At 51.4% G+C, this 23638-nt stretch overlaps 1 protein-coding gene across 10 annotated transcripts in view; it reads left to right on the top strand.

Annotated features, from left to right (window-relative positions):
* Positions 1-2972: 2972 nt before the first annotated feature.
* The window catches only part of RAB3IL1 (RAB3A interacting protein like 1), a 34735-nt gene continuing 14069 nt past the window's right edge, over positions 2973-23638 (top strand). For 2 of the 10 annotated variants that reach the window (XM_065591843.1, XM_024110654.3), the window contains exons 1-4: positions 8744-9039; positions 21304-21550; positions 21929-22024; positions 23094-23171. In XM_065591843.1, the coding sequence (XP_065447915.1) occupies positions 8795-9039; positions 21304-21550; positions 21929-22024; positions 23094-23171 (666 nt within the window). In that variant the 5' untranslated portion in view covers positions 8744-8794. Of the gene's footprint in view, positions 3410-8732; positions 9040-21303; positions 21551-21928; positions 22025-23093; positions 23172-23638 lie in introns of those variants that run through there. The other 8 variants (XM_065591849.1, XM_065591846.1, XM_024110649.3 and 5 more) reach the window with 7 other exon arrangements.

Below are 23638 nucleotides of genomic sequence, written 5' to 3'. Positions count from 1 at the left end.
AAGGTATGGGGTCACTGCAGATTGTGACTAAGGCTAGGTAGCCTGGGTGTGGCACACAGGTCCGGTCATCCCCTCACTAAATGTAGGAACAGTGTTGCGACCTGCTCCTATGACGGGTTATAGGTCTAGGGTAGATGGGGTGGAACTAGACACTTACCACAGTCATAGAGGGTGTGGGGGAGGCAGGAGTGCTGCCAGCTTTTCTGCCGCCCTAGGTGGCGGATGGTCCCGCCCCAAAATGCCGCTCCCCACAGAGGCGGTGGAAGGTCCTGCCGCCGAAATACCGCCACGGTGGCCGCCCCCCAAATTGTAGTGCCCTAGGCGACCGCCTAGGTCACCTAATGGGTTGCGCCGGCCCTGGGGGGAGCAGAGAGAGAACGAGAAGGCTTCAGGGCATGAAGCAGAAAGGTGGATTTGAGTGTTTTAGTGGAGAAATAATTGGAAGCATCAAGGCAGGGCCGGGCTACAGTGAATTGGACAAACGAGGTGCTATGCTGTGTTAGCAGAAGGATAAAATACAAAACAAAGGCCTGATTCCCCAGCCGCTGCAGATTGGCCATAGGCTCAGTGGGAGCTGCTCCTGGGTAGCAGCTGAGGAAGTAGGGCCAGATTTTCAAAGGTATTTAGGAGTCTAAAGATCCAGAAAGGCCGGCACCTCGTGGCATTCTCAGTAGTCAATGCCCAGCTCCCACTGATCTCAGTGGAACTTGGGCATCTAACCTGCTTAGGCGAAAATCCCTTTAGGCGCCCGCCTGCCTATCTGCATCTTTAGACTCCTAAATACCTTTGAAAATCTGGCCCTTGGGCTCCAAAAAAGCAGCAATAATGTTAGTGAATCGGGCACCTGTTGGGCCCCCTCTGGGATACTGTGTGTGTAGCTGGGCACATGGGACAAGCACACATCGTGGGGGCTACAGTGGTGTAGCTATGGAGCCGCAGCAATGCTGGCATAACCCTATAGCAGAGCCACATCCTACAGCGACGGAAGGGGTTTTTTCATCGCTGCCTCCCCCAAGTGATGGTAGCTAGGTCGAGGGAAGCACTGTTCCATCAACCTACCTGTGGTTACCCCGAGGGTTAGGTCAGCGTAGCTATGGCACTCAGGGATGTGGATTTTTCATGCCTCTGAGCACTGTAGCTGTGGCGAACTACATTTTAAGTGTAGACCAGGCCTCAGATCCCCTCAGTGGCGTAGCCAGGGTCTAAGTGTAGGGGGAGCAAACATAAAAAAGAAGCCCCCCGTTGGCTCCTCCTCTGGCCACGCCACCCCCCTTGGCTCCTCCCGTTTCCTCCCCAGATTAACCCCAGGGCCCGGCTCAGGACTCCTGCGGGCTTCCTGGGAGTGCGGATACCCCCGTCCCCCCGTGGTCCCGGGAGAGTCTCTCTTGCCCAGCCCACTCTGCAGGTGTCCCCCGCTGGGCTGCGCCGCCCGGCCCCACCCGCGGTGTCCCGTCCCCCCCGCCCCGGGCTCCAGGCTCCTGCGCCGCGCCAGGGCCCCCGGTCCAGACAGCGCGGCCTGGGCCCCAGCCCTGCTGGCCCGGCCCCGGGGAGCCCCTCGCCCAGAGGGGAGCCCCCAGTGCAAGGCACCGGACCCCCGCCACTCACCTTTTGTCCTGCACCGCCGCCTGTCCCCAGCCGATCCCGGCCCCGCGCTGTGGGCGGATCCCAACGCTCGGGGCGGGGAGCACTTGGCCGCCAAGCCCTGAGCTGCCGCAGGAGGTGACTGCGCCTGCAGCGATGTTGGGGCCACGTGGGGCGCGATGGCCGAGGAGCCGGCACCCTTGCTCCTCCGGCCGTGCCTGCCGCCCCCCCCCATGGCTCCTTTGGCCGTGCTGCCCCCAGCGCCGGCCCGGCAAGCGCCTCTTTTGGGAAATGTGCTGAGGGGAAGCGGCTGCTTCCCCTGCATCCTGCTAGCTACGCTACTGGATCCCCTAGTGACGGGCACATTAGAAATACAGAGCTTGATGGGGGGAGATGATTAAATGCAGCAGATGGCAGCCAGGGTTTTAATGGGTTTAAGAAATCAAAGGGAAAAAATTAGAGATTTGGGTTTCGTCCCATTGAGAAAGAGGAACAGGACACGGGGGTGTCCGATGGAGGCTTTTGGCATTCTGGGAAGGATCAATGTTGCTGGAAAGATGGCTCTCAGTGGTGAGAGGAGACAAGGGGACTTGCAGAACTCTCTCCCACTAAGAGGAATGAGCCTATGGAACAAGTTACTGAGAGAGGCAGGCAGCCTGGGAGCCAAGAGTAACTGAGCTCAGCAGAGACCTGGGGTTGATTGGAGAGGAGGAGGGGTGTGTGTGGGGGGGTAAGTAGGAAGGTGGGGAATGAAGATAAGATGGTTGGGTGGGAGTGTGAGATACTACAATGGGGCCCTCTGAGGGGGGATGGTATTGAACACTTGGTTTTTATTGAACACTTTTCCATGTTGGTAACTTTTCTTGTGTACCTAGAAGCTGCCCAGAAATGTTCTGTCCAAATTATTTTTCATTGAAGAATGAGGAGGAGGAGAGGAAAATGTACCTCACCTGTGGCCTGAAACCGAGGAGTGTCTGCAAGAGACCTGTTGATCTTTGCTCTCTGCTGTACATTCCTTGCTGTTCCCCACCCTCACACTCCAGCTTGTTTGGGTGCTTAGGGCTCCAGCGTTTGTCCTATTGCCTCTCTCCCGAGCTGCCCATCCTTGGAAGCTGGGGGACACCGTGACAGCACCAGCAGCTGTGTGGAGGCAGAACACCCAGCAAGGTGTTCCCGAACCCGTTCTGTTCTAATGCACCTTCCCCCCTCAAGTGTCTTTCTTCTTGTCTTTGCCAGTTTCCTAGAAGCATTTTCCCTTCCAAGTCCCAGGATCCTTCATTCTGACAGCCAGCCCCTGGGAGTTAATTATTACATGGAGTTGTAAGTTAAGGGCTGCCTGGCTGAGCTGAAGATACTTTCCCCTCCTCCCAGCTGCTTCTTGGAGGTAGCAAAGGTTAGAGCCACTGTGGCCCATGCTGTTGCTGCTAGGCAGGGGAGACAGGCAGAGTTCTGGGGCTTCCGGGCCACTGTTGACAATTCCCGTAGTGATGCCCTGCTGTCTGTTCACAGACCTTGGCCTGAATGGATCCTGAACATGCAGCGGCACAAGGCAGCCCACTGAGCAACACCCTCTCCCTTCCGTGTGGGTGACATGGACTCCTGTGAGGAGCTTCACCGCATGATCGCCCCCGTCACCCACCGCACGCCATCACCAGCTGCAGTTGGCAATGGATCCAGGGACCACTGTGTACAGTCCGTCTGCCTTCAGTTACCCATCCAGGAGTGAGACAGGGGTCAGGGCTGCTGATACCTGGAGAGCTGCTGCCCTCACATCTGAATGCCCTGCGCGTGAGCCATGGGGCCAAGAGGAGCCCACGGCGGTGGAGAGGTAGGCAGCAATGGTGGGGGAGAAGAGGCTGGTAATGAGCCAACTCTGAAGGGATTCAGCAGGTTTGAGGGAGGGGGTGGAGCTGACAGTGGCTAGGTGCCTTGGCTTTGCCTGAGGGCGGGCTGAAAGGGCATTCAAGGGGGGCTAATGGTGGGCATAGGCTATGGGGGGTGGGGGCAGAGTACAAGAGAGGTAGCAAAGGACAGCCCATGCATTAATAATCTGCCTCTTTTCAACTGAGGTATTTTCCCATAGTCCAGTTGATCCAGATCCCATTGTCCCTCCTCAATTACACCATACACAAGTTTGGGGAGGTCTTCAGCTTGTGTCCTAATGTGGGGAGTGCTGGGGGATGCTTCATACTCTTCTTCCTTGCTGTTCTAGATGCCTCCTAAAGGAATGAGCTGTGCTGGGCTACCTTTGGTGATATTCTACGGGGCTGGTCTGACTGGCTTGCTATCCCATCACACCTTTGGATCTAGAGTTTCTCCCCTGATCCATGTGTAACTCCCTGGAGACCCACTTCTAGTACTGAGCTAATTTGCTAGAACTGCTGTTAGACTCTTCTTTTATTTTAATTTGATGACTTGCAGGCCACATTCTAGATTAGTCCTCAGCAAATAGCATAGCAATTAGCTGCTGGACTGTGGGGCTGATTTTCCTATGGTCCCTTTGTGCTGCTTTGTGGGTGGAAAGGCTGGGGGAGACAGCCCCTAGGGAATATCTCCCGTGCATACCCTTGGGAACCCTCTATTGGTGCAGAACTGTGAGGGTTCCCAAGGGCATGCCGGGGTGAGATGGGACAGGAACTAAGAGCAGGTAAAAGAGTGGGAGGGAAGAGGTGGCCAAAATGCACTACCCTTGGAAAGGGAAGGGGTGGTCTGAATGCATCGCTGTCTAGCTGTTCTTTGTTTCCTATGGCCTGTAGGGGACCATGGGAGACAGAATGTAAATTAGAGCAGCCTTGTGGCTGCTCTGATTGACACCAGGGGCTGCACCGGTCCCACAGGGAGCACAAAGGTACTTTTCCCTTTACCTTCCTTGTTAATGTACTGAGCGTAAGGATGGACTAGCTGATAACTGGGGCCATGGTCTCCAGCAGTGGCCCAAACTCATCAACAGCAGTGGAGTCCATTGGAGCTCTCATGAGGTAGTTCTGCATCTGGGACTCTCCCTCTCCTAGGGAGACCTGTCTTTGCAATATGAATACAAGCATCACATTTGCTGCACCCCTTTTCCACCTCTTACCGGCATTGTGCTCAATAACAATTCTTACTTAGCTAAGCAAAGGTTTTTGTAACCCCAGAATGCGCAGAGGTTTTAAAGTCATGGCATAATTTTATCAGTGTTTCTGACCCATCCAGTTGATACCAGTACCCAGCTGTCACTGGCTGTTTTTCTCCATTCCCTGTACATTATTGCATCTTTAAATTCCACACTTCCCACGGTGATCAGAAAGCTGTTTCAGCAGGAGGTGGAGGGGATACCAGCTGGAGTGATGTGTTCGTGTGGCGGGGGGGGAAGGGGCGAGGTTGCAGTTGCTGGTGCCAATTTAAATTCCCAGCCATATGCTGTTTTAATCTCTAGGCCCCTTCACCAGCAGTGGGGTCCACTCTTGCAAAACTGCTTCCATGGCAGAACAGGAATCATCTGATCTTCTGCAGATCTTGGCTATAGGAGAAGGCACTGTTCTTTCATTAGTCCCAGTAATGGCAACTCCAAACACTCAGACATCACAAGCCAGGACCACCAAAATCAGGACCTTGGTTTAAAAACATTCTTTAAAAAAAATAAACGGGGAGGGGGTCCTACTTGTCTTCTGAGCCTTTAGAGTGCACTCACTTTTCCTTTTCAAGATTTTTTTTTGTATCAGAGCTAGGAACTTACTCATTATTTTAAATGAGAGCCAAGAGTCTCATGTAAATCTCTTGATTCCAGCAGCTGGAGCTTTAGGAAAAACACCAAATATTGCAAGACTCATGATAAAATTGCAGGAGTTGGCAACATTGCACTCCTTCCCCTGGGCAATCAATGACCTGTTCTCCAGTTTAGAACAGATCTGTTTCTATAGAGCTAACTAACCTATCTTGGGTGTTTGAGTGAGGATGGAGTTGTGGTTAAGGCATTATACTGGGACTCAGGAGATCTGGATTAAGTGACTGGCTCTGTCACAGACTCTGTGTGACCTCGGGCAAATCACTTACTCTGTCTGTGCCTCAGTTTTCCATCTGTAAAATGAGGATGATAGCTCTGCCTGTGTGTCTTGTACAGGGGCCGGCTCCAGCATTTCTGCCGCCCCAAGCAAAAAAAAAAAAAAAAAAAGCCGCGATCGGCGGCGGCAGTTCAGCGGCAGGTCCTTCGCTCCTAGAGGGAGTGAGGGACTTGCCACCCCCGAATTGCCGCAGGTGCCGCCCCTCTCCCTTGGCCGCCCCAAGCACCTGCTTGTTAAGCTGGTGCCTGGAGCTGGCCCTGGTCTTGTCTATTCAAATTGCAAGCTTTTTGTAGTAGGGCTTGCCTTTTGCTATGTGTTTGCACAGTGCATAGCACAAGAGGGCCCTGAAGTTGGTTGTAATACACATAATAATGTGTATATATACAGTAATGATGCTTGTAGTACCTAGGCAATAACATAATTTAAACAAAATTTAACTCGTCTTCCAGACTTTAAATACAAATACTGGCTTCACAGGCTTGTTTGAGCCGAACCACTTATAGTGGCATGAACATAAACCCTGATTCCCTCTTCACCTTGCCATGTCATGGGGTGCATGGTAATTCTGCCTACGTGAGGACTGCAGGAACAGGCCTTCAGGCAAGCAGAAGTGTTTCAGTCCTCACTGAGATGGGAGGGTAGCACCCAATGCAACAATAGTAGGAAATTTGATCAAGGACATGAATCAACTACCTATCACTTACAACAGTGCCAGTATCACCTACTGATCTGTGGGTTACACCTCCCTCCTCCCTGATCTACAGAACATAACCACCAGCCACTGGGAGGAAGGATGACCTAATGGCTGGAGCATTATCCTGGGCTGTGGGAGAGCTGGAATCAATTCCTGCTCCGCCACAGGCATCCTGTATGAGCTTGGGCAAGTCACATAGTCCTTCTGAGGATCTCTATGTGGCACAACCCTCCTCCACCACCACCCCCAAAAAACACAAACAAACCCAAACCTGTGGCAGTGTGTCTCAGAGCCTGGGTCTGCAGACCTGAGCTCACAAAGCTTGTGCAAGGGTGCTAAAAACAGCCGTGTAGAGCAGAGGTGGCCAACCTGTGGCTCCGGAGCCACATGCAGCTCTTCAGAAGTTAAAATGCGGCTCCTTGTATAGGCACCGACTCCGGGGCTGGAGCTACAGGTACCAACTTTCCAATGTGCAGGGGGTTGCTCACTGCTCAACCCCTGGCTCTGCCACAGACCCTGCCCCCACTCCACCTCTTCCCGTGCCCTCCCCTGAGACTGCCGTGCCCTCGCTCCTCCCTCCACCCCGCCAAGCCTCCTGTACGCCACAAAACAGCTGATCGTGAGGTGAGGGAGGGGGAGGCGCTGATCGGTGGGGCTGCCGGTGGGTAGAAGGCGCTGGGAGCTGATGGGGGGCTGCTGACATATTACTGTGGCTCTTTGGCAATGTACATTGGTAAATTCTGGCTCCTTCTCACGATCAGGTTGGCCACCCCGGTGTAGACGCTTGGGCTTGGACTCTGAGGCCCAGGTGGGGAGGGTAGGGTTTCAGAGCCTGAGTTCCAGCCCAAGCTGAAACAGCCACACAGCTATTTTTAGTTCCGTAGTGTGAGCCCAAGTCTGTAGACCTGGGCTCTGAGAGTCTCAACTGCTGTTGTTTTGCCTTGTAGACATACTCGTTGTACTTCAGTTCCCCATCTGTACGATGGTGATAATAAAATAACACTGCACTAGCTCACAGCGGTGTTGTGAGGATAAATACATTAAAGACGGTGAGGGTGAGATGCTCATTTGCTATGGTGATGGGGGTCATATAAACAGGGCCGGCTCCAGGCACCAGCCTGGCAAGCAGGTGCTTGGGGTGGCCGCTCCGGAGAGGGGCGGGACGTCCAGGTATTCGGCGGCAATTCGGCGGATGGTCCCTCACTCCCGCTGGGAGCAAAGGACCTCCCGTCGAATTGCCGCTGCAGATCTTTTTTTGGCTGCTTGGGGCGGCCAAAACCCTGGAGCCGGCCCTGCATATAAATACCACAGCCAGCCAGAGAGACCGCCCATTTGCCTGGCTAATAGTCCTTTTGCTCAAGCATTCACTCATGCTTTTAGTGCTGAAGGACCTTGAGTTCAAATTCTGCTGTTGGCCTGTAAGGGGAATCAGCGACACCACAGGGCTTTGACTGTCCATCCAGAGCAGAGAAGCTCTTGGTTTTTAAAGTTTCCTCTTAAAGACACTAAACTCCATGGAATTCAGCTCAGGGAGGAGGAGCTGGGTCATATCTCTAGGTCTGGAAAGTGTAGATGGTGTAGACTAGATTCTTGGGCTACTCAACTGTCCAATTCGGCCCTTGCAATGGGTGTGGAGAAACCTGAGATATTAAGAAATACAGTAACACGATAATGTAATTACCATTCTGCAGTTATGGGCCTGACTCTGCAGATGCTTTCCTTGCATAATACAGGGAGGTCAATGAAAGTGTCATGCACGGATTAGCCGCAGAATTGAGTCCTAAACTGGGGGTGGAGGGGAGGGAAAGACCCACGCAATTCTGCTTTAATGCCTGCCATTTGCATTTGCCACTGTTTCCCAGCAGGGACGTCTGAACAAAGCATCAGCATTATTCAGTCTCGTGGTTTATCCCAGAGCACACGGACGAAGCCAGGGGTGCTGAGAGCCATTAAACCAAACTGTAAATGCTGTGTAGGACAGAAACCACTTCAAGCCAGGGGGTGTGGCAGCAGCACCAGCACCTCTGGATGAAGTCAAAATGCCTAGGCTGCTGTCAGCCAGGCCTCCCCATTGATCTTCCTCATTAGCATCCTTCTCTCCAGGGAACCCGCCCGAGGAAACAATCTGCGCTGTCAGCGTTTGTGCTGGGTGCAAGGAAGGGAGAGCGGAGACCCTGCCTGCTGAATTTTCAAGCCAGCCCATACAATTGGGGAGCAGGGATCTTTCTCCTCCATCCTCCATCCTGCCTCTCAGTCTCCAGGCACGACTGTTGCAGTGATTTTTGAGTCGGGGGGGGGGGGGGTGTCCCTGTGATGGAGCAGAGTGGGCGGGGGCGGGGAGGCTGCGCTCCATGCACCGCCAGTGTCTGTGCAGGGGAGTTGCAGGATGCCCGGCGCGTGGATGACAGGCGAGCCTGGGGAGAGCTCCGGGCTCGGTGCTGAATTATCAGTCACATGAGGCTCGGGTAGGGGGACGTGCATGCTGCAATTGGAGCCGCCCCGAGGTCATGTGACCTCCATCCCCTCTTCCCCCCGCCCCCGGCGGCGGAGCCAGGCTGGAGCGGAGGCGCGCGGCGGGCAGGGGTTCCCGGGATTGCCGCAGCGCGCGGGGCCGGGGAGTCGCCGCTGGCCCCCAGCCCGGCGTAGGGATGGCTGCAGCAGCGCGCCCGGAGTGAGGGGCCGCGGGCAGCGCGGGGCGGGGGCCGGAGCCAGCATGTGGAGCGGGTAGGTCTGGAGCCGGCTTCCTCCCTCCCCGTCTAAAAAACTTCCCTGCGCCCTGGCTCCCTCTTTCTCGGGAGGGGCTCGGGGGGACGGAGTCCGGGCTGGGGCGCGGGGACCCCCCTGAGCGCGCCCGGGGAGCGGCTTGTCCACTGTAGCCGTAATGGGACCCGCACCGGGGGTGCCGCTCCCTGAGCCTGTGGTGGCCGCCTGCTCCCCCTCCTTCAGTGGGCCTCCCTGGGGCGTGCACCCCTGGGTGCTCCTGGTCCCTGCTCATAGGTGCTGGATCTAGGGGTGCTGGAGGTGCTGCCGCACTCCCCCCCCCCCCCCCCCCGCCCCCGGCTGGAAGTGGTTTCCATCACATGCAAGGTTTACAGTTTGTTCAATGGCTCTCAGCACCCCCATTACACAAATTGTTCCAGCGCCCCGGCCCTGGGCGCTCTACCGTGGGGGCCCTAGGCTAGGGGCGTGGAGCGCTCATCAGACACCTTTCCTTCCTAGCTGGGTGGGAAGGAGCGAAACTTGAAGATGGTCTGAAAAGGAGGAGCGGAAAGTCTCTGAGGAAGGAGTGAACGGCCCCCGGGCAGGTGCTGGGGGCGAAACACCCTGATGGGGTTGTTGGGTGCCTGGCTCTGGGTCACTAGCGCTGGTCCTTCGGCTCCGAGTTTGGATGTTGGTGCTGAATGAATGCTCAGGGTCTGTTCCGGAGCAGCTGGTTATGGTTCCGTTAATGCTTGAATGGGAGCTCTGTGGGGTTGTGCGATCCCTTCTGAGATCCTTTTGGGAAGGAAGGAGGTTTCTTACTCCTCCAACTTCTTGTCCCTGGGACTGTGATCCCAGGGACCCGCTTTCCTGTGTTATGTATCCCATCCCCTGTCTGTGTGCGTGTGCAAAGAGAGATGGATGGATGGATGGCAGAGACCTTTGACTGTGTGGGAAGGAAGTCTGTAAAGGTTTAGTTAGATCTGCTCAGACCCAAAGTAGGGGAGCATATTAGAACATCAGAGGAAGGAGCAGGGAGTGACCTGACCTTAGTTTCTGCAGTGTTCATAAAGTTTCTAGAACCTCAAATCCAGAAGGCTGCATTCTCCTGAGGTCACTGCTACCTTCGACTGTGCCCCCGGCCCCAAGGAGCACCCAGCGTGTCAAAATGAGGTGTGCAGGCAGCATAGAGAGATGCCCTCTGTAGTTTCTTCTTCTTCCACGTGGAAACCGTGTTTATTCGCTAGAGATTATTTTCTCCCTCAGAAACTGGTCTTTAGCTGCACAGTGATGTGGCTGCGTGAGAGCCTGGGAAAGGGGTAAGGCAGAATCCAGGAAGCAGGGGAAAGATACCAAGGTGAACAGAAGAACGTGAGGGAGAAGAGAGATGAGAAACTGATGGGCCGCAGGAATAAAGAGAAACGTGGGGGAGAGAGTGCTAAAGGGCAGAGAGACGGGGTTAACGCTGAATGGCTCAGAGAAAGTTAATGGTGATGAGAAAAGGAGATGAGATGATGGGGAGAAAAGTTATCCTTGGAATTTTGGGTCCGATTCTGGATCCCACTGAAGTCACTGTCAGCATTTCCACTGACTCCAATGGGAGCAGGATTGGGCAGCTAATGAGGAAATAGTTTCCTAATATGAAAACTGCCCCTGGTTTTGTTTTTGTTTTTTAAAGTGTGATATACAGACATTGCATTGTTCGTCTCGTGGCCTCTGGGCAAGTTAATGTGGGGTGTGTGTGTGTGTGTAGTACACTTGCCCCGGAAAGAGGAAAATATGGGGGAATTTACAGCTTCCAAGCAACTAAAACTGCACCATCACTAATAGTGCAATCTGCAGGAACAGCTCTAGTTCAGGTTGCCCAAGCATTTCCAATCTGACCACTGGTTTTGAGTTTCTAATAACTGTCCCCATGTGGGCTGAATTTTTCAAGGTCTGATCTCTTCTAAAGTGTGTGTGGGGTGTGTGTGTGTATGATACAGAATCTGAATAAGGCATGTACCACAATAAAGTGCCAATAGAGTATATTTATGTGTAGCATCTTGCATATAGAAATATTGGATGCTACTTAATTAACAGCATATACAAGAACACCCCGGCCTGCTTCCCAGCTGTTTGCTGCCTATAAAGCAAACATGAGAAAGGTGAACAGCATGCTACAGAATAGTAGGCAGGTAGCATCTATTGTTGTGACAGGGCATAAACCTTTCAGAGGTTTGTTAGTGAGTGCCTGAGCAAGTCAGGTCAGGCAGGTGTGTGTCTGAGGATGTACGGGGAGACTGCTTGGCTGCACAGTGTTAAATCAGTGTGGGCAACACTCTGTTTTTCAAATCTGTGCAGTGAATCCTGCCTCCTGCTGTCTCTGCATGTGTGGATTTCAGGCTGATCTGTGGCAGGAAATCAGAATAGAAGAGCCAGGATCCCCTTGTGAACTCAAATGCAGAGTTTAGCCAGAGAGACGCGCAGGCAGTTTGTACAGGAAATAACTGTCAGATCAGCTCCACAGGAAACGAGTGGGGCCTGCTGGAAAAAGTGTGGATCCTGCACATTTTTCTCTTTTTTTCTACAGAGTCCAACTAAAAAAAGTTTCTAGCTAGTATTTCCTATTGCGAAGAGCCTTCGAAATACCGCCCCATCATCCTGCAAAGCACAGGCTCCAGCCAGTCCGACAATAGCAACAGCAAAAGGTGTGAACCTCCATCACCCTCTCAGTCTCAGTGAAATGTTGGTTTCAGAGCCCCATCAGGGCAATATAGATAAAGGCTTGACTGCCTAGTCGCCTGGGTACTTCACAATCCCGTCTACACTGTAGCCACGACTGTGCTAGGGGACTGGTTACTGCAGGGTAGTCCCACAACATGAGGAGCATACTGATCTTTCTTGCAGTGGAGCTAGAGTCAAACTGAGTTGGGGGATTGCAGGGTTCCTCAGCAATGTAGTTGTAGTATAGGCAGGACTAAAAATGTCCATCATGATGCTGGTTTGTTCATTCCCTGTTTTGCAGGCTAGGCAGGGAGGGGTTCTCCCAATCCCTTCTCATCGTTGGCCCATGGGTGATGTGGCACCTGCCCTCAGAGGAGATACTCATGTTTCCTTCATTTAACACCTGTCCAGATTGCTTGTAGGGGAGCTGGGGTGCTGACTGGTCACAAGGTTTGCCCCCATTCCTGGATAATCAGCCATGTGCTGTCCAGACTAACAGGCCTGGGGCCAGAAACTAGAGCCTAGAGCCCTGCACCCTGGCATTGCATCACTGGAATTGTTGCTTGGGAGTCGTGTGTAGGTATAAAGTGCAAGGGAGGCAGCGTGGCTTAGCAGTCAGAGCTCAGGACTGGGAATCACAAGACCTGGGTTCTTACCCTCCTGTGATACCCTCTGACACAAAGCATGACATGGCCGCTAGAGGTGGTAATGCAGCAGCCGCCTGGTAGTTAGCAAATGGGCTCTGGTACTCTGGGTGCCTTGTGTCCTAGTCCTCGCTTTGCCACTGAGTCACTGTTTGACTTGGAGGAAGCCTGTTACCCTCTCTGTGCCTCAGTCTCCCTGTCTACACAATGGGGGCTATAATGCCGACCCCTCAGGGTTGGTGTGAGGGTTATTTAGTTAAGGTGGGTAAGGAACTCTGAGACCCCTGGTGAAACATGGCACCACAGGACTTGCTGTTCCTGGGCTGGAACCTGGTTCCCTAACATGGTTTGACAAGTGTGTTATCCTGTCCATAGAACAATGCCAGACAACCCTTCTTGTACCATTAGCTGCAGTGTATCTGGATACACCTGTAGTCTAGTAGGTTACTAAAAAAAATACCCATGTTGACTACACACCTCTAAGCGATGGTGTGCCTCATATAGCTGTCACTGGGAACACATTAAGTGAGTCACCATTGGGTCCACCGTTGTTACTTGCTTCTTCCTTGCTTCCCCTGTAATTCTCCCCCCCCCCCCCGATTTGTCTCTGAATTAGCTTTTCCTCCATCCTATGAAAAAGGAGAAACAAAAAAAAACAAAGGAGGAGGCAGCTTACATGAAAAGACCTATTAGCTCCCCTCTGGTCTGTTTCCCGGCTGGTGAAGGATTGTTCCGGCAATAGAGTCTTCGGGACTCTATCCAATCTAATTTTAAATTTTTGAATTCCATCCCATCATTTACCAGACTGTTAACAGCTGAATAGACCTCCCTCTCTCCTTTTCATGCTTTGTGCCATATTTATCCTTGGTGCAGCTCCATTGATTTCTACAGCGGTATGCTGGGGTGGGTTTGTCTCATACAGTTTAAATGTTCCTTTGATTAACTTCATCCCTTTCCTCCTAGTCATACCCTGTTAGATCACTGACTAATTCGTCTCCTTCCTTGGTGTTTATACCCTTCAAAGACTCTTAATCCCATTTTCTTTGTCATTGTTTAGGCAAATTATACATATTTATGTTTGCTAATCTTCTCTCATACATTAATGCAGCCAAACCATTAATTATTTCTCTTGTTCTCTTCCGAATACTCTCTGATTTGCCAACCCTGGATTTGAGCAGCTCAGAGCTGCATATAATATAGACTTGGTGTGGTCTCGCCAGCACGATGTAGGGAGAACCATCACCTTGCTGGTTGGTCATATAATATTTCTCTATGTGCACTCCCAGACTATAGTTGTCTATTTTTGCTTGCATTACATTGTGAGCTTCTTTCTAGGTTGGAGTTTGCTATGGGTTCGCAATGGAAAGAGTGTTGTTGACTTCAGTGGGCTTTGGAGCAGGGCCCCAAGGTGTGTTGCTGCTTCCCCAGTGCCTCTGACCTGTTGACTATCTCTGTATGGATTACTTTTGCTCCGTGGTATTAGCTTTCATTTTTTCTGGCAGAAGCTCATTTAATTTCTTGCCCATTCTTTCCCCACACACCTTTTCACTTGCTGCTGTTTTCAGCACTTCCCAATTTAGTATAATCTGCACGTTAAATTAGTGGTGGCTTCCCTCCCCTTCCAGATCATTAATGAGGTTGTTCGGTAAAATCGTGCCTAATGTGCCAATCTCTGTAATGTTCCTCTGGGCACCAATCCCTGTCGCCAAGCTGCCATTTATCATTCAGTACACCTTGTTTATGGTCCTTGAGCCACGTTTCATTCAACCCATGTGACAGCACTCTGCTGTTCAAGCCAACTGGAATGAGATCTGCCTTGTAACGTTTTGTGTGACACTCTCATCAAATGCTTTGCTAAAGCCCAGCTATACATTCTGCCTTCCTCCTGTTTTTTTTTAATTCAATCAAAAGTGCCATCCAGTTTGCTTGGAATTATTTGTTCTTAATAACCGATTCCCATTATCCTCTAGATGCGTAAAGACTTCTTTCTCTGCATATTTTTTGTGTTATTTTATATGGCACATGGGCTGGATTTATCAGATAGCAATTGCCAAGATCACACTTTCTTCCTTTTTAGAAGATTGGTACCACATTTGCTTCCCCATCCAATCCTGTGATATCTCTCCCCCTTCTCCCATGATTTCTCAAATATAATTTCCAGTTGTTATCTAGTTCTGTTAGCACCCTGGGATTCATGTCATCCATACAAACTGTCTTTATACATTCTGCCTCTCTTCCCTGTCACCCCTTGCCCCTGCCTCCCAATTATTTATCTGCTTCTTATCAACAATTGAGATCAGGGATCTTGTCTTCAAACCTGCATGCGAAGAACCTAGCTCACTTGGACCTGGATCCAACGCCTACTGAAGTCACTGAGAGTCTTTCTGTGCGCTTTAGGAAGCTTTGGATCAGCCCTTGGTGCTATATAAACAATAATCACCATAGGATCTTCATTACAGCCTAATTGGCCTAAACTCTTTCTCCTGGTTTTCTTCCTTAATGCAGACTTTTAAACAGGAATTTGGCTTCTCAGCCTTTGGTTCATTCATTTTAGCCCCCTCCTTATTTATTAATGCCCTTCTCTTTCTCCCCAGTAAAGAAGCTTCTGTGGGCCCAATCCTGCTCCTTTAGTATTCAGTGGCGCAGGCCCTGTGCAATACACCTTTAACCCCCAGCAGCACTCATTCCCTGTGCTTTCGGATTAGTTGCTGCTCTTATCTTTACCTCCCACTCTCTACGCCCCGTTGCCCTGCACTGCGCCTCTCCTCTTTTAACCAGGGACTCTGAATTGCATTGGCTGCTGCTTGTCCTTTGCTGTCTTCTATCCTAGAGCAATTGTGATCTGCTGGGCCTCATCTCATCTGATTTTTTCACTTCTCACTGCCTCTCTCCTTTTCTGTCTTCTCCTTATTCTCTCTCCTGATTTTGTTTTGCCTCTTTACTTTCCTTTTGGCTCTTGTATTTGGATCCTGCTCCAAATCCACCCCCTATGGTACTCCACCTCCCCATTACCCTCACCTCTGTTGCCCCCTTCCATGATGAACAGCCCGTGGAGTGGCACAGCAGAACACAGACCAAATGTGAGGCTGATATTCTCACCCACGTCCAGCTTGGAGGAGGACAAAGCCTCCACAAGGGGCTATTGACAACGATTATTGATTGACACCGGGGTTGGCTGCATCAGTACACCTGGAAGGCATATTGACCTCCGATGTCACATTGTATCTGTGGCCATATTGTCTAACAGCAGTGGTGGGTTGCAGCTTTCCCTGCTGGAGATCCCTGACAGGTTCCCCTTTAGAGCTGTGCACCTTCTCCAGCTCCCCAAGGACTCTTGCCACACACTGATGTCTCCTGACAGCTGGCTACTGACCCTGCTGGAGCATTTCCCTCACCCCCCTGGCAATGCTGGAGTCACCCCCATCCAACTCCCTTGGGAATCCTCAACTCTGCACATCCCCTGCTGCCAGAGCCCCTCTTCCCCTGCCAGCTCAGAAGCTAAACCAGGATACTGCCTCTGGAGCCCAAGGCAAGCTCCTGACAAGGAGCTGCTGAGCCTCAGAGAGGAGTCTCCTGGAGGTGTCTCTTCAGGGGGAGCTCAGCTTGGCATCTGGGCCCCTCTTTCTGCTGTGGATGTACTTGCCAACCTCTGAAACCAATAAAGAGGAAAAATAGGGACCCTGTATTTGCTCAATGGAAATGCACTGGACTGAGGGTGGTAAATATTTGGTTAAAAATAGAGCCTGCTCCTCCTCAGTCGGGGGTCGTTGCTGTGTGTGTGTGAAATGCGGGTTTACGGTGAAAGGGGGTGAGGGTTCCCTTACCACAATGAAATTTTGGATCAGATGGGAGTCAATGTCCTTAACTTTAGGCCCACTGTGTATTTGCTTGTATCCCACACAGACCTGCTGGTGTCACTTTTTTTATTGTAAGTTACATCCATCAGAAATCCTGGATCGGGGCAGAGACCACTTCACAAACACCAGGGCTCCCTGGAGTCACAGGACTGAGTCCTGCTGTGGTCAGCTTTGTTCTTTGTCCCTCAGAATGAGGTAATGGGAGCTCTGTGCAGTTCACTCCACATGTGGGTCTTGCAGGTGAGACCTTAAAAATCGAGGCCAAGGCTTCGAAAGAGACCACAGCTCTCTCTTGTGTGGTCTTATTTCATATAAAAATGTATCGGGGACTGTAACTTTGCGCTTATACATAGTCAGTGTTCTCAAATTGCTGTACAGATATGAATGAGTTAATTATCCTTGCACACCCCTGTCAGCTAGAGGTGTAAATTACCTGCATTTTAAAGGTGGAGAGGCACAAAGGGGTGAAGTGATTTGCCCAAAGCCACTCAGTAAATCAGGAATGGGGCTGGGATTAGATCCTAGGACACCCAGCCCAGTGCTCCAACCACAGGACCATCCTTCCCCTTGTAAGGATGCATTGCTCAGGTCATTTTAAAGCATCTGCATTGTGTCTCAGTTGGGATCTTGGTGGTGGATGTCTTGCTAGTACATACAGCTTCTTTTTCGAATCTCCGTTTCCCCAAGGGCTCAGCTGGGCTGAGTCAGGGTTTGGAGAATTCCCTTGCTGTGAATAACGGAGGCTTTTATTCCCGGGCGCCATTTCAGATTTTGGTGGGGGGCAGGCAACTTTACCTGTGATTCCAGGGACTACTTAGGCACCTGAAGACTCTAGTTGTTTTGCAGATAATAACTTAGATATATCTTACAGGAGCCCTGTATCTAATTCCCATATAAAGAAAGAAAATTAAATATTAGACCCACTCAGCTCTCATACTAATATGTTCTGACATCTTGTATCAAGTTACTTAAGGGACACTGGTTAGGTTTAAAAATTTAATGTATATTCTTACTTTGTTACTAACTCTTGAATGAAACAATTGTAGAAAAGTCTAGATTATTTTCTATCACTTTTTTGCAGTTCACCAAGCTTGGAATAGATCATTTAACTTTTGGAAACATCTTGCCTGGGGCTCTAGGGGTGTTTCTCCACTACAAATAATAGACTAGAAACTGACTTTAAACAGGAATGAAACTGACACTTTCAAGTCACTTTCACAGTATTGCCAACCACAAACATTCAAAAATAATCAATCAGGCTCACCAAAAATCATGAGATTGGCTTTAAACTCATGAGATTATGTAAAAATAATAGATTTGGTGTTCTTTTTATTTGCCTTCTGCTTTTCAAGCCTTTAGGGTGCACTGGGGTCACATTTTTAAGCTTTCTCCACAGCCACGAGGGCTAGAAACTTCATTTTTTTTAAGAATGAAGGCTGAAATCATCACATATCCACTTGACTCCAGCATCTGGGGCTTTAAGGAAAACAATAATTATCATGAGACTCATGACAAAATCATGAGAGTTGGCAACGCTGATTTCTGTTTGTATGCTAGTTATTTTCCAGAAGGCTCTTAAACTCAACACTACAGTGATTGAGTTGCAGTTTTCACAGGAGAATACTTAAAATCAAACACCAAGAAAATGCCACATTTTAAAGTTGAGAAAAAAATTGAGACTTCTGAGGTCTGTCAGGGCCACTGAAGGCAGGAAAGGAAAATAAACAGGCACAGGAGCTCTGGGCAGCTCTTCCTCTTGAAAGAAAGTTGGAGGGTCAAATCTTCTAGTCCTTAATCAAGTAAAACTTCTGTTGCTGTCAGCACCTTCACTCATAGATATTAACATGTGCTCAATAACTATACACTTCATACTAAAATATCTGAGCCATCTTATCCAGGGCTACACATTTTATACACATTGCCTCAGGGACTACATTTCCTGGCATATTCTGCTGAGCACAAAGATGGTGCCCAGTGAATAATGCAAATCATGACAATAATCGTTGACTTTATGGACTCTTTGGATGCAATTTCTGATTTTTGTTCTGGAATTGGCCTGGATACAGCTGAAACCCTAAGAATTTGAGGCATAAACACATCTGATACTCATACTACACTTTCTCATTCCTTCCTTTTTCAAACTCAGAACAAAAAATGACAAAAACAAAATGATTTTCAGTTAAAATGTAAAATTTCACAGCAGCCATTGCTCTACAACCTAGCCTGGGGCAGAACCTGCCACCCCTTGGGGCTTAAGTGATCTCCTCTCATCTGACTGTTATTCTCTTCCTTTCTTTCTTCATCCTTCCTGATCTCTGTGCTGCTTTTCATGCTGTCAACCATGGCATCCTTTCCAATTGCCTCGGACCATTTGTTGGAGTCTCAGAGAATTGGCCTTCTTGATTTTGCTCCCATCTATCAGAGTCCTTTTTTTTTTTTTTTTTGCAGCATATAGCAGAGAGAGAGGCTGGTACAGTGAATAAGGAGCTAGCCCTGAGAGACCTGGGTTCTACTTCCTCCATGGACTTCCTGTATGCCTTAGGGACAGAGTTTCAAAGGTTTTTAGGCATCCAAAGATGCAGCTAGGCATCTAATGGGGTTTACAAAGCACTTAACCTTCTAGGTGCTTTTGAAAATCCCACTAGGTGCCTAAATTCCTTTGAAAATCTGGCCTTTAGTCTCTCTGTGCCTCAGTGCCCCGTCTGTACAATGGGGATAACAGCACAGCTCTACCTCACGGAGGGGCTGTGAGGAGAAATAGGTTAGACCTTGTAAGGCGCTCAGATAATAAGGTGATGGGAACTTCTCTATACCACTGGTTTCAGAGTAGCAGCCGTGTTAGTCTGTATCCGCAAAAAGAACAGGAGTACTTGTGGCACTTTAGAGACTAACAAATTTATTAGAGCATAAGCTTTCGTGGGCTACTGCCCACTCCTTCAGATGCATATAGAGTGGAACATATATTGAGGGGATATATATATGTGTGTATATATATATATATACACACTCTGTGTGTGTGTGTGTGTGTGTGTGTGTGTGTGTGTATATACACACACACACACACACACACAGAGTGTGTGTATATATATATATATACACACATATATATATCCCCTCAATATATGTTCCACTCTATATGCATCTGAAGGAGTGGGCAGTAGCCCACGAAAGCTTATGCTCTAATAAATTTGTTAGTCTTTAAGGCTAGGTCTACACTACCCGCCTGAATCGGTGGGTAGAAATCGACCTCTCGGGGATCGATGGGACGTGACAATCAATCCCTGAATCGACGCTCTTACTCCACCAGCGGAGGTGGGAGTAAGCGCCGTCGATGGGAAGCCGCAGAGGTCGATTTTGCCGCCGTCCCTACAGCGGGGTAAGTCGGCTGCGATACGTCGAATTCAGCTACGCTATTCGCGTAGCTGAATTTGCGTATCTTAAATCGACCCCCCCCTGTAGTGAAGACCTGCCCTAAGGTGCCACAAGTACTCCTGTTCTCTATACCACTGCTGTCCCTTCCCTGGGTTTTGGCCCCTTCTTTTCACCTACGCCCCCCAAATCTCCCACCTTTCTGAATGTAACCATGGCTCAGAAGGCTTGGCTGTATTTCTTCTGCATCCCCTGCAACACCCGCCACCCCCTGCAGAGGGATTCCTGTTTTACAGGCTCATCTAATGACTTCCAGATCCTTAATTTAATTACCAGCCCTTTCTTATCTTAATCACCCTGCCTCTGTTTGTAAACAAAACACTGACTCCCTGCCCCAGGGCCACAAGCTGGGAGTAGCAGGTCTCCTTTGCAGATCTCACATTCCACACTCAGGCTGTGCTGCCCTTAAGAGCTCTGCCTGGGAGCTCATCTCCTGTACGAAACTTGGGCTCCCAAAATGGCACCTCTGCTTTTATTCCTCCCAAGGAGCTGTGATCTCTCCCTGGGCTGTTCAGCTCTCCCTGGCTAGGTGCCTGCTGAGGGCAGCGTGACAGCACAGATACAGGGGGTGGGGTGGCCTCTCTGCCATCCCATCCCTTACATTACCTCTAATCTCCCTCTGACAAAAACGTGGTCCTTATAATGGGCTCCTGGGCCCAGTGTATCCCCTGGTGATTCTGCCCCGGTCCTTGTTCAAAGAGCTGAATGGGAGGAAGTGACTTGTTTAGGGTTTTCCCTTCCTAGAAGGCCCTCCACCGAGGGAGAGCGAACTCAGCGCTGCCACCCACAGTGCAAAAGCAGCTCCTCTGAGCTAATCCTGCCTGATGCCCCTTGTGTCGCCCCCCTCCGCTCTTTAACGAGACTCTGGCACTGAGGGAGTCTGTGCTTCTTCCCCAAATCCCAGGGCACCTGGGATTGGGATGGTGAGAGATGAAGCCTGTGAGTTGCCTCTCCTTCCTGATCTTACCTCTAGAGAGGTGGATTCAGTTTCTGGAGTGGGGGATTAGCCCCTGAGCTGCAGGTCCCTTAAGCATGGAGCCCCAACGGGTCCTTTGGCTGTTTTGGGATGTGGCTGGCCTGAGTGCCGTTCATGCTCTCTCAGACCTTTGACCTGTCTGCAGTTAACATCTTGCTTGGCTGTCCTGTACCCCCAGGGCAGCAGGCCAGATGTGTGCGCTGCCCTGCTCTGCCCAGTGCTGTGGGACTCCTTTGTGGATCACCAAGCCAGGGGAAGAGCTTTGCAGCCCATGTACGCACAGTGGGGCAAGACACCAGCATGACACGATCCGGCCGGCGTGCAAATGCTGTTGGAGACCCCTCGGCTCTGCAGTGACGTTATCACCTGAGCTGTGGATTAACCTGCCCTGTGTTCTGGTCTCAAGTGGCACATCAGCCCCATGTCGCCCCCTCGCCCTTCCACACTCCTTAGAGCTATACACACTTCCTGCAGCATTCTCATTCCCTGGGTATCGCGATCCCTCTCAGTGCTGGCCATTAGCCAAATGCTCATTTCCACTGGGGGGAGAGCTTTCTACCGCAAACCCCTTAAATGACGAGATCTGGGTGTGGCCATAAGCTGCTTGGATCCTGGCGCTGTCCACACCCTGGATCTCTGATCCTCGGCTCATGTTTCACACGCTTGTGTCCCCCAGCCAGGCCCCGTTCAAAGAAGGCAGCCAGCAGCTCCAGAAGCAGCCGGCGGTGGGACAGTGGAAGCCGCTGGCATCATCCAGCGGTGGGAAGGAGCTGCCGCAGTTGGATCCTCGCTGCAGGGAGGCAGGTGGGGGAGACGACCAATCCACGGCGCAGCTCAATGTCTCCCGCCTGCGCAGTTCCTCAGTGGAGATCCGTGAGAAGGGATCAGAGTTCCTGAAGGAGGAGCTCCACAGAGCACAGAAGGTAAAGGCTTGGGCGCGGGGAGGTGTGGGGGGGCAAGCACCCCTGGGGCGGGGGCACAGACCAGGAATTGAGGGGTGAAAAGGGTAGACGGGGCAGGAGTATCCATGGGCTGGAAGGTGGGAGCATGTCCTGTTAGGGTACTAACAATGAGTGCAACCTGAGCGTCTGGAGTGATAGGGGGTGAGTGGAGAAGGTGGGGCTGGAATCTGCACAGACGTGGGAAGGGGTAGCGTCAGTGCGTGCAGAGGGGAGGAGGCAGCAGGACGCAGTGGGAGAGATTGAGGCACGTGGAAGAAGGTGGTGCTGTCTGCAGAGCGTACTGGGGCCTGGCATGTGCTTCTGCCCAGCATGCCAAAGTCCCCACTGTCCTCTCTGCAGGAGCTGAAGCTGAAGGATGAGGAATGTGAGAGGCTGTCAAAGGTCAGAGAGCAGCTGGAGCAGGAGCTGGAGGAGCTGACAGCCAGTCTGTTTGAGGTACCACTTCCCTCCCCCTTCCCCAGTTACTCCCTAAATGGAGGTCACTCACTGTCCCCCTTGGGACAGGCTCTCTCCTCACTTTGCTCACGCTTTGGGGTTCCATGCATTCATGGCCAGCCCTTCGCAGTCTGAACAGTAGAGCTGGCCGATTGCGTATGCAGGATGGCAGAGCATGGTGCAAGCTGGCAGCTGTGTTAATGGGGAGGGGCAGCATGCAGGGCACTGGTATGGGAAACAGGCGTTCTCCTTTTCCCCCACTCCATCTCCAGTCACCCCAGCCACGCTGTCAGGAAACATAAAATAAAGCAGCGCGTGTATTCATTACACTTGGGTTTTCAGCCAGTGGTGTCTGAGGCGGGACCCGGTCTAGGAGAGTCTGGGTGTTTGTGTCCTGCTTCCCCCCAAGCAGCTGGTCCACATCACAGGTTTATTCGACTGCTGCTGCTGCTGCTGAATCTAGGCAGTTTAGCCCTTCCGCTGGTGCACTAGCCATGCCCCGGGCTTGCTGCAGCTGTTCTCATGTGGCCCATTCTCCAGGCTGCCTGCTGCTCCCCAGCCCTCTCCCAGATGCCAGCACCCGGCCCTTGCCTGGAGAGAGGCACCACAATGCCCTCAGTGCACTGCACCCCTGGGAGCTGCTTTACTGCATTCTGCTGGAGGGGGTGAATATTGAAAGGACCCACGTTCTTGTGCCATGGCTCATGATGAGCTCACAGGCCAGTAAAATCCTGTCTTCCAGCAGCCCAGGACACTCAAACACCTAGCACTGGACAGATCCTTATTGTGCCAGTCGGAGACAGGCATGCGCCGGGGGCACTGCCCCAGGGGCGTTGGGAGGGGGGTATTGTGTTCTGAGCTCCCCGCTGTCGTTGGGAAGGCTGCCACACTTGCTAGGGACCTTTGAGTACCCTGCCCCCCAGGAGAACTGCTGAGCTGCATGTAAAACACCAGGGTGCAGGGTAGAATGTGTCGCTTGGCTTTGTGGGGTTGCTCATTGCAGGGGCTGTGTGTAGCTGGGACTCTGGCTGCGATGAGCAGGAGGTAACGTGTTCTCTCTCCACTGTAGGAAGCGCACAAGATGGTAAGAGATGCAAACACTAAGCAGGCAGCGTCAGAGAAGCAGCTGAGGGAGGCACGAGGAAAGGTGAGGACTCTCCGATCCCACCCTCCTGCTGTACGAACACGGGGCTGCCTGTGGGCAGGGGGATAGCAACGTAGCTAAGGGTCACATCCCATCCAGTCTCCTCCCAGTGGGACCTCCTGGACTACTGGCCTCTAGACATTCAGTAGGTCTCTCAGCTCACCGCACAGCAGCTACTGAATGTGGGGAAACGTGCCATTTAAACCAGCAGCAGATCCAACTCTCCTATGAAAAACAGGGTCCAGACTTTCACCTGGGCTCCCACAAGCACAGAACTGACCAGCAGCTTCACCTAGCTGCAGTTTGTCACGTAGCAAACGTGAGGACAAGCTGCTGCTTAGAGGCACCACGGATAAGGGAGGCTGGGGAGAGAGGAGTTAGGGACAGGATTCCCTGATCAGGATGTACCACGGGGGCATGGAGCTGCATCTGCTGCTGACTCCTCATCAGGGAAGGGGTCTCTGGCTAGA

The sequence above is a fragment of the Chrysemys picta genome, chromosome 4 (genome assembly GCF_011386835.1).
Source record: "Chrysemys picta bellii isolate R12L10 chromosome 4, ASM1138683v2, whole genome shotgun sequence".
NCBI classification, from domain to species: Eukaryota; Metazoa; Chordata; order Testudines; family Emydidae; genus Chrysemys; species Chrysemys picta.
Note: the sequence above shows the minus strand (reverse complement) of the source record. Positions and strands in the feature narration are given on the sequence as shown.